Source organism: Bactrocera dorsalis, chromosome 1 (assembly GCF_023373825.1).
Source record: "Bactrocera dorsalis isolate Fly_Bdor chromosome 1, ASM2337382v1, whole genome shotgun sequence".
Classification (NCBI taxonomy): domain Eukaryota; kingdom Metazoa; phylum Arthropoda; class Insecta; order Diptera; family Tephritidae; genus Bactrocera; species Bactrocera dorsalis.
This window is the reverse complement of record NC_064303.1, coordinates 103,469,397-103,485,891: the sequence shown is the minus strand read 5'-3', so window position 1 is coordinate 103,485,891 and position 16,495 is coordinate 103,469,397. Positions and strand designations below refer to the sequence as shown.

General features: G+C 39.9%; 2 protein-coding genes across 8 annotated transcripts in view; one reads left to right on the top strand and one right to left on the bottom strand.

Annotated features, from left to right (window-relative positions):
• The window catches only part of LOC105231228 (uncharacterized), a 196,959-nt gene that overhangs the window by 47,434 nt on the left and 133,030 nt on the right, over window positions 1–16,495 (top strand). For all 4 annotated transcript variants that reach the window (XM_011212411.4, XM_019992068.3, XM_011212409.4 and 1 more), the window contains one exon: window positions 7,730–7,763. The gene's annotated coding sequence lies outside the window, so the exon portion shown is untranslated. The remainder of the gene's footprint in view (window positions 1–7,729; window positions 7,764–16,495) is intronic.
• LOC105231226 (protein eyes shut) overlaps window positions 1–16,495 on the bottom strand; it is a 174,825-nt gene that overhangs the window by 51,172 nt on the left and 107,158 nt on the right. For all 4 annotated transcript variants that reach the window (XM_011212405.4, XM_011212407.4, XM_011212404.4 and 1 more), the window contains exons 4-5: window positions 7,319–7,471; window positions 4,782–7,096 (exon numbers count right to left, since the gene is read on the bottom strand). In XM_011212405.4, the coding sequence (XP_011210707.2) occupies window positions 4,782–7,096; window positions 7,319–7,471 (2,468 nt within the window). The remainder of the gene's footprint in view (window positions 1–4,781; window positions 7,097–7,318; window positions 7,472–16,495) is intronic.

Below are 16,495 nucleotides of genomic sequence, written 5' to 3'. Positions count from 1 at the left end.
TGATTTGGGTTTGAAACTAAGGTAAAATTCTGCAAAGGTCGGTGAATATGCTAACGAATATATTTAAATGTTGATATGAGACCTGCCGCCATATAACACGGCTAAGTTTTTTTTTGTAAGATCTTATTAAAGAATACCATGAAAGATACAACCAAATACATATATGGATAGTATTAACTTGATATATACATTACGTGACTGTCTATCGTGTTGAGAAATAGTTTTTATATTTTTTTTCAATTTGTCGTGATATAAAATAAAAATTCCATTTATTAAAGCGAGTCCCTCATGTTCCTTTTTAAACCAAAAAAATAGTCTGTTTTCCAAGGTTTAAACGTATTTTCTTCACATGGGTTTGAAACTAAACTAAAAATCAGCAGATGGTGGAAAACTTTGCTAGAAAATGGACTTGAACGTCCACTTGAAACCTTCTGCCATATCCCAGCGAAAAGTAGTATTAGGGATTATTAAAGAAAAGTGCATCGTTCATTAACTAAATTCTTTAAATCTTTACGTTAAACTTGCATTCAATATTCCCGTAAATGTATGTGTATGTGTGCATACGTAATAATATAAGCAAACAGCTATTTGCAAACGTACATAACTCAGCCAAAGGGAATACATATGCTTGTGCGAAGTGCGTAATTAAACGGAAATTTTTAAACACTCACTACTTTTTATAAAATAATGAGGGTGCGCAGAGGTGAAAAATGCTCAGTGAATTCACAATAATTTCATGCAACACAAGAAGCGACTTTAATTGGCCAGCGCTGCTTCATTGGCTTTGTGTTGTTGTTATTTGCTCTTGTTGTTGTTTTAAAATAAAAGTTTGTTATGCATTATGGTCAGTTGTGTTTTTGCTGTTGTGGAGTTTTTGTTGTTTAAGTTTTGCCGTTAATTGCGTTAAATGCGCCCTCATTTATGAAATGTCAGTGTTGTTGTGGTATTTGCGGTGTAAACAACCGTTAAATGCAAATCAGCTCATCAAAGGTAGTTTGCGGACGTATACCGTTACAGTGGCACGTGCATTTGCGCCGCAGTTGTATATAGTGTTAAGTTTACCGTTAAGTTCTAAAGTAAAATTGCGCATATTAATTGGCAACGCCACCAGTTTCCGCTCATTGTGAGTTGAAGCAGAAAATTTGAAATTATCAAAGGCGACGTTGTGGTGGTTTAAAGCCAATTGAGTTTTAATAAATGATAAACATTTTGATTCAACTTTTTTTTTGTAATAACAATAATAAACAAGTGGTTCCGGGTTGATTTTTACAATTACACTTGTATGTGGCTGAGAAGTGCTATATGACTTTTGTAGTCTTATGTGTTGAAAAAGTGGAAATAATTGGGATAATTTTCTTAATTTTGAATATATTATACAGTTTTCTTAAATTTACCACTTTTATATGCATATATTTCATTTTTATGATATTAAGCGCAAGTTCACATTTGAACGATCAAACGCCACGGCGTATACGTTACTTGCTTGCAAAGTATCCCTTGTTTAATGAATACATTGTAATAATTTCAAATTGTACAAAAAAACTAGAGAAAACGTTAATTACAGCATCACATAAACCTTAATACCCTTCACAGCTGCATTCCTTATACTATAAGGGGTGTAAAAAAATATAAATATACCTTTTGACCAGTCAGTTTGTATGGCAGCTATATGCTACAGTGATCCGATCTGCACAATATCAAAGGAGATTACAGCGCTGCCTTTGAAAATAATCAGTACGAAATTTAATAAAAATATCTTATCAAATAAAAAAGTTTTCCATACAAGGACTAAATTTTGGTTGGTCAATTTGTATGGCAGCTATATACTACTTGGGTCCGATATGAAAAATATGCCTAGGGATTATAACGCTTCTTTAGGCAATAATTTGTACGAAATTTAATAAAAATATTTCGTCAAATAAAAAAGTTTTCCATATAAAGACATAATTTTGACCGCTCAGTTTGTATGGCAGCCATATGCTATAGTAGGCCGATCTGAACAATTTCTGCGGAGATGATATTCCTGCGATTTGCATGAGCCTATACCTAATTTCGTAAAGATATCTTGTCAAATAAAAAAGTTTTCCATACAAGCATCTTTCTTGGATCTATTACATAGTTTGAACCTATTGGAGGGATTTTCAATAAAGCCACTATTTATAAAAACCTTGTTTACCACATTTCTCTATTATAATAAAATAATTACATTTTCTTCGAATAAAATATTTTTTAAATATTTACATTAACAAATTTGATCCAGTAAATGCTGATAATTAACTGTAGCCATTGTGACCATTTCCTGCGGCCACAATTTTGTTTACATGCTGAAGCGCAAAATATTGAGTTGCACTTTCGGCTAGAATATCAATTTTGTGCATAATATATGATAATTTAATTAATGTTTTATTCAATGGCAGAAATCCAAAACAACAAACAATTAAAAAACCAACAACAGCTTTATATTAATTTTTTTGCAAATTAATTATGAGTGAGATTTAAATGTATTGCTAACGGAGTGGTGACCATAATTGATTGAATTACTGTCACTGAAGACTTTATTGACTCATAACAAAAGAATTAATTTCAATTGACAAGGATTTTACAAATGCATTGACGAGGCTTTTCACTAAACGCACGTATACGTGTTACTAATGACGACGTTGTAAGGCAACACCATTGCGCATATGTAACAAATGGTTATGGGTGTTGTTGTACATGTGTTTTACATGTGTACAAACTTTTGTTGTCAGTGCAAGAAAAAAAGAATAAATAATAATTTCTATCGACAAATTGCTGGCGAGAGCTATATTTGGCATATTATTCAATTTATATTAATTAATTTAATACAGGTATGAAATTATATATAGGACGTAATTAAGGAGAAAAAGAATGAATGTGAAGTGGTAATCATGATACTTTTTATAAGAGGGGTGGAAGGACTGATCTCATCTGCTCTTTTGCTTCCTCAACATCGCAAAATGTTCGATCGAGCGTAATGTGTGAAAGATTATTCACCGTGTGCTCAATCTTGGAAAAAACTCGTGAAAAGATGATCGATATCTTCGTCGTCAGCATGGAAGGGAGCTGATTTTATGCCGCGATGTCTGAATTTGATATCCCCGCAACACTAATACGGCTGTGGAAACTAACGCTGAGTAATACCAAATGCTCTGCCAGAATCGGGAAAGACCTTTCCGAATGGATGAAAAAACTCCAGCTCTGAGAGTATTCAACGCCCACTCTGTTGGAAATACCAGGTAGATAAGGACCTGTCTACACTTGGGATCTCAAAATGGGACTAAACGAAAAGGAAGAACGAAGAAAAAGAGGAAGAAAACTAAAAAGGGAGGGTTATAAGAAATAGAAAGAATATTTATCTAGCTTCGTAAATATGGTATAGATATATTCGAACCTGTAGTTTTATAAGTTAACGCTCGAAGTTTTCGTGCATAGCTTGAGACTAGCTTAGCAAAGAATAGTCTTTAATAGCAACCACTTCTGCCTGAAAAACACTACAGTGCTTTAGGCTACCGGAGCTAATCTTAATGGTGCGCTCCCCCCACCTACTTTTTCCTCCAACCTTCCGTCATAGCTTGTACCCATTCATGAAAAACTCATCGCGCCTCATATTTAATGACGTCTCCCTGTTTACATATCCCTCATAGGTATGTGAACGAAGAAACAGCTAAAAGGAGTAACCTCTCCTTCCTGATAACTTTCGTATGAAACTTTGAGTGGTATCACAGGTATTATACGAGTTATATTATCTGTGAGACTGAAACTTGGAACTAGACTTCTCATTTACTTTCTCTATTTTTGTGGACCACTAGAGCATAAGGATTTAATTATACGCTATCTGCAAATTAAAAGCTTCAGAATCTACGAAACGTGATATTTTTTCAAGGAGTTGGAAGCGAGAATTTTTTTATCTCATAATACGGGAAAAGAAAACGACTGTAAGACAAGGGAGTTTCCTGATGTGATTAAAAGTTCATACTTGCAGAGACTTTCCTAGAGGTGTCTTAGAACCTACCTGTTAAAGAGGTTCTAGCGGAAAAATGTGTGAATTTTTGATCCACCCTAATAAAAATGCTATGTATGCAATAAAATTTCCTGATACAAGAGACTTTCTTAGAGGTGTCTAAAAACTTATCTTTCCAAGAATCAAGCAAAAAAAAATTTTCTGAAGTTTAGACCCACCCTAATAAAAATACAATTAATAAAATTCAAGTTCCCGCACAAGAAACTTTCATAGAGGTACCTAAGAACCTCATTTTCAGAGTAACAAGAAAAAAAATCGGATTTTTGACCCACCCTAATAAAAATACAACTTATACAATATAATTTCCCGGTACAAGAAACTTTCTTGGAGGTGTCTAAAAACCTAGTTTTCAGAGTATCAAACGAAAATTAAATTCGGTGGATTTTTGACTCACCCTAATAATTATATATAAACAACGTTATCAAGGGTCGATGCTTGATGATAAATGCTAATGCCTTTAATTTGGATTTGATTTTGTTGCCTGCGAAGTTGGTGCAATTTAAATATTTACAAAGGCCAGCATCAAAGCTTGAAATACAAACCAACCTGCAAGCATCAAGCATGTGTAATAAGCCGCGCAGCAGCTTCGTACCTTTTCCCATATGCGCTAATCCCTTAACCTTCAAAGTAATAACCTGACGTAGTTGCCGCCTGTAATGGCGTTCATCACTTCAGCCGACCGTTAATGTGCTTTTGGCTATTAACTACACAGACGCATATGCTTTTTCCAGTTACTTACCCGTGAACCCTCCGATGTCGTGACACAAGTGCCGCCATTATAGCAGCCCATTTTTATGCAATCCACTTCGGTGGTATTATCAACGCCACCAGCGCCACCAACAGGCGTCGCGCCGCCGCGTGCTATGCCCGTTTCAACGCCTGTGGCCACCGTATTGGCGCTCTCCACTTCCTCGCTGCTGGCTACTGTCGTGGTGACGGGTTTGCTGCTTGGCGGCGCATAGGTGCTGTAGATTGGCACGGTGGTGGTTGGCGCCGGTGGCAAAGTGGTGTATGCTGGTGCAGGTGTGCCGGGAGCAGGCGCCAGTTCCGTCGGTGGCGGATATGTGGCCACCATGGTTGGTGTTGCCGTTGACGGCGGTGATGGTGGTGGCGGCAGCGTTGTTACTGGCAATGGCGCGGCGGGTATTGATGGTTCTGTTGGCGGTATGGTTGGTGGTGGTGGCGGTGGTTGTGTTGTCTCCGCAGATTCTGGCTCGGGTGCAAGAGTTGTTGGTAACGGCACCAACACAGACGGCGTTGAAGCAGGGCGTGGCGTTGTGGTGTGGCTAACCAAATCGTCGGTATAGAGTGGTTGTGTTGTGGTAACATCGGCAGTCGTTGGCAATGGCGCTGCAACAGTGGTGGGCGCACCTTCATAATGATGTCGATGTGTGGTGTGGTAGTGCGTATGCTCGGTGGTATGCGTCGTCACGTGCGGATAGATGTGCGTCTGTGTGGTTTGTGGCGGTTGTGTATATTCCTCAACGCTGGTTGGCGGCGCATGTGTGGTATGATGATGGTGGTGATGGTGATGATGATGATGGTGCGCGTCTGGTCGTTCTGCGGGCACACCGGTTGTCGGTGTCACAGTTGACGCTGCAATTTCGCCACCGGGTTGGGGGTGCAAAGTACTGCCAACACGCACAATGGTGGATGTCAACGATGGCGGTGTTGAGGGATAGGTTGTTGGTCGTCCGGTTGTTATCATACTCAAGTCTTTGCTGGTGAAGTCTTTGTAACGTGTGGTGACTGCAACCTCGGGGTATTCGGTGAAGAATGGCGCCACCGTGGTGGTTATACGATGTGGCGAGGTCACATCTTGGTCCGGATACTCAGGGTATTCGGTGGGAATGTGTTTGCTAGGCAGGTCTGGTAATATATGCACTGTGCTGCTGGGGAAGAATATCGTAGGCGTTGGCCGCAGAGAGGTGGGTCTTGCAGTAGAGTAGTCAATGGAGAAAGTGGTCTCGATGGTGGTAACATAGTGCTTGAATGGTGGACGTGTGGAATAAGTGATGGCTGGTCCTTCATCCGATTCTGCGCTTTTCGAAACTGCAGATGAGCCAGGCGTATAGTCTGAGCCCCCGGCACTTATTGTTGTTTTGGCCGTCGTGGACACACCTTCCTCACCGCTACTAGCATCTACATGTGCTGGCGTCGTATACTCATCGGATGCACCGCCTTCAACTGACGCACTACCTTCGGACGAGTAGGACGACTCAACGCTACTACCCGACTCAGCTGTGTACGAGCGTGATGCCTCCGTGGTATGCGGCTTTTCTTCCGATGAAACGGATATGGCGCTGCCTGCTGTAGTGGCGGTCTCAGGCGGTGGTTTGGCTTTTTCTGCACCAACACCCGCACCAGTCTCTTCCTCAGTTTCTTCGGTCTCCGCGGAGGTGGACACTGATACTGCGCCGCCTGGCGCTGCTGTTGTTGTTGTCACCACCGGTGCGGCGGACACATGCGGTGTCACTTCCGCTGTCATTGTCGTCGTTACGGGTGCAGCAGCTGTCGGTGTAATTGGTCGTATTATTGTTGTCGGCGGCAGTGTTGATATGCTCACCGTATAATTGCAATCTAACGAATCCTCACCAATCATTAGACACTCGCAGAGCATGCCCGTCAATAGCGGTGGACATGAGCATGAAAACGTGTCAACACCGTCAATACAAACACCACCGTTCATGCAACGCGGTCCCAATTGGCACTCATCATATTGATACTCACACTTTTCGCCATGATAGTCGGGCACACAATAGCAGGTCGGTATGCCCTCCTCCATCAGGCAGAGCGCATTGTTCTGACACGGATTGTCCGCACAAATGAGTATCTCCTCCTCGCAATTGTTCCCCGTATAGCCCATCGGACAGGCGCACACATACGATGCCAGTTTATCCACGCACACACCGCCATTCTGACACGGCGCCGATTCGCACTCGTTGATCTCTTCCTGACAGATGCGTCCATGCCAGCCGGCAGTACATTCGCAAGAGAACTCCAGGCCAGGTCCTTCAATACATTCGCCGCCATTCTGGCAACGCGCGCCGGTGCCTGCAATGTGACAGAGATTGTGTGTGTGAGTATGGCGAATGAGTGACAATGTTGATTGAATATGAAGCGGACATTAGTTGGTGTATAGTTCGCGCGGGTTTCATTGAAAGTAAAAAGCGCGGATGTGTGTGTGTATGAATTTTGGTTTGATAATAAAATTGAATTTTATATTTTTTGACATGCACGTGCGCTCGATTGGCGTTTGGCCTCGCGCGTACTTACCCGTCTCGCAGACAGCCACATCGATTTCACAATTGATGCCCAAGTAGCCCGGCTGACAGGTGCAGGTGTAGCCATTGTTCCGGTCACGACAATGTCCACCATTTTGACACGGATTCGACATGCATTCATCGACGTTTTCCTCGCAATTGATTCCTGTTGTACATGAAAGCAGAAAAGAAGAAAAGTACCCATGAGTTGAGTGAGAAAAATTCAATTAACGGAGTGGAAAATTGCTTTCGTTCAGGTTAATCAACGACTCTACTTCGTACACGCTTGCTTTTTTAAATAAGGCAGCAATATTTAGCAACACATTGTAATTAGTTATATAAGGTTAATATATAGCGCATGAAGAGATGAAAAATATCTATTTTACAAATAAAATTATTTATTTTCTTTCTTCTTTACTTGCAGAGTTCGCTTGGGAAACTTAGGCGCTTAAATTCAGGTGAGTTAAACACACATATGGTTCGGAAATCCCAATTAAATTACTCTAGTGGATTCGTATTGAACCACGAGCGCTGCAGTTTATCATTTACCCGACCCTCTGGCTTTTTCAGTTCAGGCATGGTTTGACCCAGCGACACCCAGGAGACTGGTTAAAGTGGCTTTTATATCGAAACTCCGAAAGAGCTCTCACGTTGGTGCCAAAAATTTCAGGCCCTTTAGCCTATCTTTCTTTCCTTTGAAACGTTGGAGAAACTTATGGATCTGTTTATAGAAGCAGAATGTCAATAGTTAAACTGTTAAACGTCCAGAATGCCTTCATCAAAGGCATGTCGGTCAACCCTGCTTTGCAAGATGTAGTGTGATGGTTGGAGGAAGCACTTATGACATTACTTGTATGTATAAGGAATTTGCTGTCCGCACCTTTGTCGATATCAAGGGGATCTTCAACAGTGTACCACCGTGAAGTGGTACAAATCTCTCGACAAATGTTTGCGGTTGAATTGCAACATAAATATCTCATATATAGTCTTCTTCGCGACAGAATGGTCTTAATGGAGTTGAGTAGTGCAAAGGCATCCCGAAAGGTTAACTAGGCACTCTGCAGAGCGGGGTGTTTTCCAAGGGTTTTGGAGTTTGTCAGCTAAAGATCTACTTAAAAATCTCAAGGAACGCTGAAGACGTTGTTCTTATGGTTAAAGAAACATTTTTAAATACCGATCTAACCGAAGGATACCTCAACGTGGTATCCGACTGGGCGGATGGCAGCCGTCAACTCAAGTGAAACTGAAATTAAGAAAGTTTAAGAACGCAGAAGTGACTGTTCCCTCATTCGGAGGCTCACATCTTCATCCTGTTGATAAGGTGACATACTTAGGGCTCATCGTTGACAAAAAGCTTTCAACGAGGTCAAACATTGAGGAGAAAGTAAGGAAAGTATGTCCTGTTTTATATTCCTGCAGAGTAGCTATAAGGTGGCTCACCAATGCCAACTCAAATAGCAACAAAGTCAAAAGATCATAGTTAAGTCAATAATATTCTATAATGCATTGGACTGGTGGAGGCGCTCAAATAGGCAACACGTGCTAAGAAGCTTGAACGTGTACACAGAGCAGCACTCATCGTCATCACACTACAATAGCTCTCAATGTCATTTTACAAATAGCACCCTTGGACATTGCTGGCAGGTGCCTTGCTGCGAAGTGCGTTCTAAGGCTCAGGGATGCTGGGATATGAAGGGATCAGAACAAGAACACGCCGAAATTCGTTCCTACTTCTAGTGAATTCTTGAAAACTTGTAACACTTCGCCGCAGAGGCTACTTGTGGTGGCTTTTCTTTGATAACATACTCACATGGGATGATTTAAACCGGGAGCATTCGCTGTAGAAAAGGTCCATTGAGTTTTTTTATGATTTGATCGCAGCTAGGAGGGAAGGTTAGAGAGAGCGTTTTCCGGAAGGAGTTCTCCGTCATTCTTGGTTTTAGATTTCAGTGAGGTGAGCTTACACTCCGACAGCAGACCGGCAATACTAGCGTTAAGCTCGCTAACTGTTCGCTCAAAGCTAGTCAAGTAGTGCCGTCCTCGCTAGAAATAGCAGGCAGATATTTCATCATCAGACTCGTTTTGAGAGCCTGGAAAGCCGATCAGTTCGTCAGAAGAGGCCTCCTTGCCTCGTTTCTATCGAAATGTGACTGAGATTACCAGCATTTATGATTTTATTTTGATTTATTAGAAATCATGATTTTCATAATTAAAGTCGAAGTTACCACATCTTGCTTATGTTAATATTCAGATCTTTATTTTTATTTTCGTATAAGAAAAATCTTAATTTAATAATTTTTTCTTAATAAAAACGCCAACTAGAGTTGCTATAAAAATTCCATACCTAAAATTTTCCTCGAACGGATTTCATTGAACATTCAATTTATAAATAAGTCTGTACATTAGCGTAATTTCTTTGTTATTGCGTGTAAACCGTTACATTTACTGTTATATTGTACGTTCATTGTACAAAAACCCACAATTCATTCACAACACAAGAGGACGTGTGTTCTAGGAACTCACTCGCAAGACAAGAAAACCTTATCTGCCATTTTCACTTAGCACTCACACATTTACACATACAAACACACCCATACATGTATATATATACATGTGTGTAAGTGTTATTATGTGCTTGGGTTGTAGCTTGAAATTGCAATTTTCTCTTAAAAGCAAATAATGCCACACAATAGTTCAACGCGCGAGAAAAATTACAAAGTGAAATTCGATCGAAGAAAAAAATAGACAGACCGAGGAGGAAAAACGAAGAAGCAAAATTGCGAAAATCAAACAACTCACAATGAAAACAATATTGAACGAAGAAATTGAAAAATTACTCCAGTAAATAAACAATGTAAATAGAAATCAAAATAAAAGTGCATGTATGGTGTCGCATGCACGTGAGTGTCTGTGTGGCACTATGGCGTTAGGCAAAATGAGTTCGAAAAAATGTAGCAAGTTGGCGGAAGAGATAGTAAGCAGCTACAGTAATAACAATAAAAGTAGACATTCAGAAATATTATATTTAGTGTTTACTTCTAGCGCGAATGGCTTTCGTCGGCTCCAGCGAACAGCAAAAAGTGCTTAAGTGCACTTACTATAGTATTGTAGGAGTTTAGGAGAACGTAAAATAAGCAAAATACACTTTTCGCAATAGAATGAGATTTTTGCGGAATTATTCAGGAATTAGTTTGTGCTTTAGATTAAAGACCTGGTACCCAACAGTTTTCCTTTAGCATAAACAGCACTTGGCATTACTAAGAAGAGATTCAGATCTTTTCAGATATACTATATTTATACACTTTTATATCGAGATGGCGATTGGGCTTGCATAAATGCTAAACAGAAGTCATAATTTTGCCTTTCATTTCGTCAGATCCAAAGAAGACACTTGTGAACTGATAACCATTAGTAGTACTCAGAGAAAGATAAAAAAGAGAAGAAGCTTATTTCAGCAGTTGCTCATTATAGTAGCTCTCTAATTTCAATATGTTATTTTGATACTAAAAGCTTTTTCTAAGTGAAAATTTGCCGAAACTCAGCACTATTAATTGTCACAAAAGACTACCCGGAAATATTAAGTAAAATGAAAAATATTTAATTATTTATCAATATGTCACCTTCAAAGTAATCCCCACCAGATGTATTACACTTCTGCCAACGATTTTTCCAGACCCGAAATACTCTTCTTAAGCACTTTTTGGGGTTGCCTTCAGCTCTTTCAGCGAATTTTATTTCATTTTCAATTAACTGAAAACGGGTTCCACGGAGCGGCAACTTCAGTTTGGGGAACAAGAAAAAAATCACGCGGAACCACAATCTAGTGAATGCGGTGGTTGATCGAGGTATTCATCGCATTTTTGGCTTTAAATTCGGTCACAATCGTAGCTCAATGCGTGGGTGCATTATCAGCGTGAAAAATCCATGAATTGTTCTTTTACAATTTCGGCCGTTTTCGATAGATATTTTCACGTATGCGCGTCAATGCGGCCAAATAGACCTCCTTATTGACCCCTTGTCCCTAAGGAACAAATTCATGATGTGCCAACCCTCGAATATGGAAAAAACCAATGAGCATCACCTTGATTTTTGAGGGGATTTGGCGTGTTTTTTCTTGATTACAGCTGATTTTTTCCCCTCCATTCCGATGATTGTTGACTTGTTTGCATGTTAAACTCTTGAACCTGTGTTTTATCGGCAGTTATAATACTATCCTTGAATATGGGATCGGAACTTGCACGATCCAGCATATCCAAAGAGACTTGTTTACTGTATTATTTTTGAAAAAAAATTAGCTTTATTGAGACGAATTGTGCAAGAATGTGTTTCATACCCAAAATATCCACCAAAATCATTAGAACGGACTCGTGTAAGAGATCTGGAGCTCTCTCTCATCTCTCTAACACTTGCTTTAAGATTTGAAATCACCATATTCTTCACTTTTTTTGGTATTTTCATCAGTTGAAGAGGTCGAAAGGCGTCCAGAACTAGGCATATCTTTAACGACCTCTCGACCATCTTTGAAGGGTTTTTACCACACAAAAGGCTTTTGTTTTCGATAAAACGGAATCACCGTAAGTTTTTTCCAACATTCGCAATAATTCCGCAGACACAATTTGGTTAGAAATATTGAAGACTATGATCCCTCCATTCCAAAAAGTCTGTATCAAATGATGTTAATCGAAATCGGCTTCTCGAGGTTTGATATTGAGGTGCCATACAGTATCGATTTGGCTATTTAAAATCGATATAAACAGATAAATAGCCAGAAGCTATCACCAAGATCTAGGAAAGTTTGAAAAATATAGATCGTTTTCTGTTTTTACATAAGTTTCCAAAAGAAAGTCTCTACCTGAAGCATACTGTATGAACCGCCATAGTTGAGATTTGAGCCTCAGTAAGTAACTTCAACCTATAAAGTCTAGAAAATCTATCTAAATCTAGAAATTTAATAACTATATTAAATTAGTTCGTGCCTTTTACTCAAAAATTCGTCGTTTCTAAATGACGAATAGGTTTCAGAGAACTGAAGTTCGCAATTAGCCCTTTTAAGCGGTTTTCCTGTATGTTCAGAATTGTTTAGATCTCCATTGGCAGCACACAGAGCAACGATCAGTTCGACTACGTCGAATGCCAGGGGTTAAAGGAACCAAAGGTTTTCACTTTTATTTCATCCCAGCAGTAGAGGGTTTCAGAGGTGAAGTTGGGAAAGTAAAATCTGCTTATCAGTCATTCATAGGTAGATTTCGGCTTATTCGAGTAAATGTTCTATTTATTATCGGGATAAAATTCTTAGAAGCGTCACTTGTGGACTTTTTCTGGACGCTGAAAATGTTACAGGTTTATATACTAACGGTTCTATTAAGTTTATAGGTTGACAGAGTTGATCAGGACTTCCAAAATTCTGATAATCTTAAGCTCGTTTCGGGTTTCACAAAGCCTAGAGCCTTTAGTTGGTATATACAGAGAGCTTGCAGAACATAAACAATGGAATGAAAAGGAAAGATAACTGTATATACGTATATCTGAATATTTTTATTATTAAAGTTCACGAGCTTTCTTTGACCAAAATATTGCGATTAGGTTCCAGGTAGTCTAATTAGAGACTGCTTAAGTTCTTGTCATAAAACTCTATGAAAAACAATAGATAAAATACAAAATCATCAATGGAAAAGAATAAAGTTATACTATTGATGCTATGTGAGAGTTAAAAGACTATCAGCGGGCTAATAGGCGTGGTTTCGCCCAAATTGTTACCCATGGGACCTTGAACGCCATGCGTACCAACATAATCGGCGGTTGTCTATACCGTTTTATATTTTTTGTTATTGTTGCAACATGTACCGTTTATTTTCGTTGCAATTTAATTTTCGCTGTCATGTTCTTATTGTCAGCGCTGGCAACGCTACAGTTAACGCGCCTGTTACGCGCTAGCTACATACTGACGTAAGTCTTTTTGTATTGTTATTGCTGTTGTCATTGTTGTAAGAGTTGTTGCAATTGAGTCGTTTTCTTTTACTTCTGCTGCTGTTTACTTTACACCCATTGTTATTCCTTGCCATTGCAATAATAGTCATCGACTTGCTGCCGCTGCCGTTGTATTTGTTGTTATTGTTATTGTTGCTGTTGTTAGTCTTAGACTGCTGCAAGTGCAAAGTTGCTGGCGTGTAAAGTTGCAAACAAATTCAAACAAAAGTTTACACGCAAAAGCAGAAAAAACAACAACAAAAACAACAAATAAAGAAAGAGAGTTATCACAAAAATAAAAAGGCGAGAAATGGCGAGGCAAAAGTGCGCGAGCCGAGATAGTTATATGCGGGCAGAAGGCAGCAAGACAGCCTGCTGGCGCTTGCGACTTAGATTTTTGGCTGTCAGCTTTAGTCGAGCCCGCGCTGGCGCTGCAGCTGGAGCTGGGGCTATGCGTTGGCAGCCAAAGCGGCGTAATTCGGTGAATTGCATTTGGTTGGGACTTTCATGTTAAAAGTTGGCAAAAGTCTTTTGCCTCGGCATTGGATTCTTCAGCAACTTGCTTATTTTGTAAAGAGTTGCAGTTAGGTACAGTCGCTTGTTGTTAGCAGTCGTGGCAGTTATGCTCTTCGCATGCACTTCTAGTGGCGAAATGTTACTTCGGTTGCACTGAACGGACAGATGCGTCCTGGTGAAGTACAAAATTGTTGCGTGTCTTTGAAAGCTTTGCGAAAGCCTAAAAGTTAGTGCACAAGTTCGCAGTGCCTTGGATCTTTCTTGCTTTTACGCACATTTCAACTTAGTTTGATAAGTAGGCGACCTATTGGCTGAGAGAATGAAACATTTTTACTCGAAAAAGAATTGAATTATTCTTGAACACATTTTTTCTTATATTTTCTTAGGATATCTTATCAAATAAAAAAGTTTTGCATACAAGCACTTGATATTGTTCGATCAGATTCGGAAGAAGGTTAAATAAAGTTGTGCTGGCTGGCAGTCACGCCATACATAGACCTATTGGTTAAAGCCGAGTTCACAACAGCACGCTAGTCGTACTTTCTCTTTGCTGTTTGGCGCCAATGTGGGATTCCAAGTGTAGCCAGGTCCTTCTCCACTTCGTCTTTCCAACGTAGTGGAGGTATTTCTCTTTGTCTGCTTCCCCCGGCGGGTTCTGCGTCGATTACTTTCAGAGCTGGAATGTTTTCATCTATTTGGATGACTTGACAAAGCCAGAGTGTCCACTGTCTCTTAACTCGCTAAACCATGACAATGTCGTCGTATAACTCGCTCATCGTTCCATCGAATACGATATACGCCGTTTCCAAAGCGCAAAGGAGATTTATGGTCCTGGAGAACCTTTCTCTCGAAAACTCGACTCATCAGATGTTATTATCGTCCATTTCTTTGTACCATATAGAGGGATGGAAATATTGATTGACTTATAGAGTTTCGTCTTTGCCAGATACAGGTTCAATTTGTTCCCCCCGATAGTAGTAGTTTGCAACCATCATTAGACCAACAGCCGTACTTCTATCCTTTAGAGACTGTGTGAGTAAAAACCATGCGTATTTTCCTTTGGAGCTCTTGCACACGTTCTTGGCGATCGCGTAAGACCTTAAGACATTTCCCGTCGCCCTGATCCGTCTGTCAGCTCTATCGAAAATTTCATTCTATTATATATCGCTTTTAGTGACTTAATTTTTGCTTTTAGTGACTTGGCTGGTTCGGTAGGCAGCCGGATGGTACTTTCTTGGTCCGGGAGCTCTTAAGGGGGCGATACATATACTGCTTCGAAGTGCTGCTTCCTTCAGAGAGGTGTGCATTCACTCCGATAGCTGAGAGGCTGTATTGATTTCGAGCTCGCTGACTGTAAAGGAGCTCAAAACTATTAAAATCTTTTATTAGTGCAAACTTCTTTTTCCATATTAGACTTCAAAGCCGAAGAATTTTCCAAGGAAGACATCTTATGTCATTTCAATTTCATCCGCGTTTTCCGATGTCCTCTTGAGTTCCAGGTATGGACCTATGGAGCTTCAGTGAGCTTAGCAAGTGGTGTTCAACAACCCGAATTTGTGCGACTGCGAAATCAGTTTGGCTGTTGGCCGCTTTGTGAGCCGTAAAAAGCCATCCGAGCTACTGGCTCTTAACAAAGTCAATGTCGCCGCAATTGAAGGTGTTTTGTGTGGACACTGTTCAAAAGGTTTACACGCGGTGCGACTAAACATTTTACAGACCTCTTTGGCAAAGCTTTATTGAGGATGGTGAGGCCTTGTCACTTTTTCCTTTATTGCCCGGTTTTTGCGAGACTGAGATTGAAATATCTCGTTAAACATACCTCCGAGGAGCTTAGCGAACTAGTAGGGATTGATATCGGCAGCATTAGTAAATTTGTGGAAAGCTTAAAATGCTTCGTCGAACTATGAGATGATGTATTTGAACAAGTCTTCGGGGAACACAAAAAACAAATACCTCTGCAAGTTAAGTACATCGATTTTCGGATCAACCATATAACCTAGCCTCGCCACTAAAACGTTCTTTCGCTATTTATATATAATATTTAAATAATCTTGAAGTTTTTTTTAGCATTTTAATTACTTATTCTATAGCACTCGTGAAATACATAATTTCCAATTTCTCTCTGACATTTTCTCATTCATTAATTTTGTCTACTTCTGGTGGGCGTTGCTCCCCACCAGTGCTCGGTATAAGCGCTGCGTTCTCTGGCTGGCAATAATTAACGTATTCAATTTGTTCTGCTGTATTGAGTTTTTCCCGTGACAGCTGCGGTTAGTGGTGTTTTTGTTTTTGGTTTTGGAATTTTTCATTTTCTCCAACATTGACAAGCACATTTGTTTTATAGAGTCGAAGAAAGAAACAATAAGTAGTGCCATGAGTGGTGAGTAAAAAATAACGGTTTTCTGGCGCACGACTGAGCTGATGCGGTTGCTTTTGTTCCGCTCCAATTCCCGCTACACTGATATGGAGTTTTATGTACTTATTGCTATGTGAGGGGGCTTCAGTACATGCGTGGCCTGGTAGAGCAAACATGGAATGCTAAGGCACGCAAATATTTTGGTTGAAAAAAATGTATTTGAAAAGCTTTTAGAGGGTTTCAGTAGATTTTTAGGGAGGAAGTAAGTAGACATAACTTGATTTTTCGGCCATACAAGGTTAAAGGCAAAAAAGAGGTTCACTGATGGGAGGTCTTCGGCATTAGTGGGAC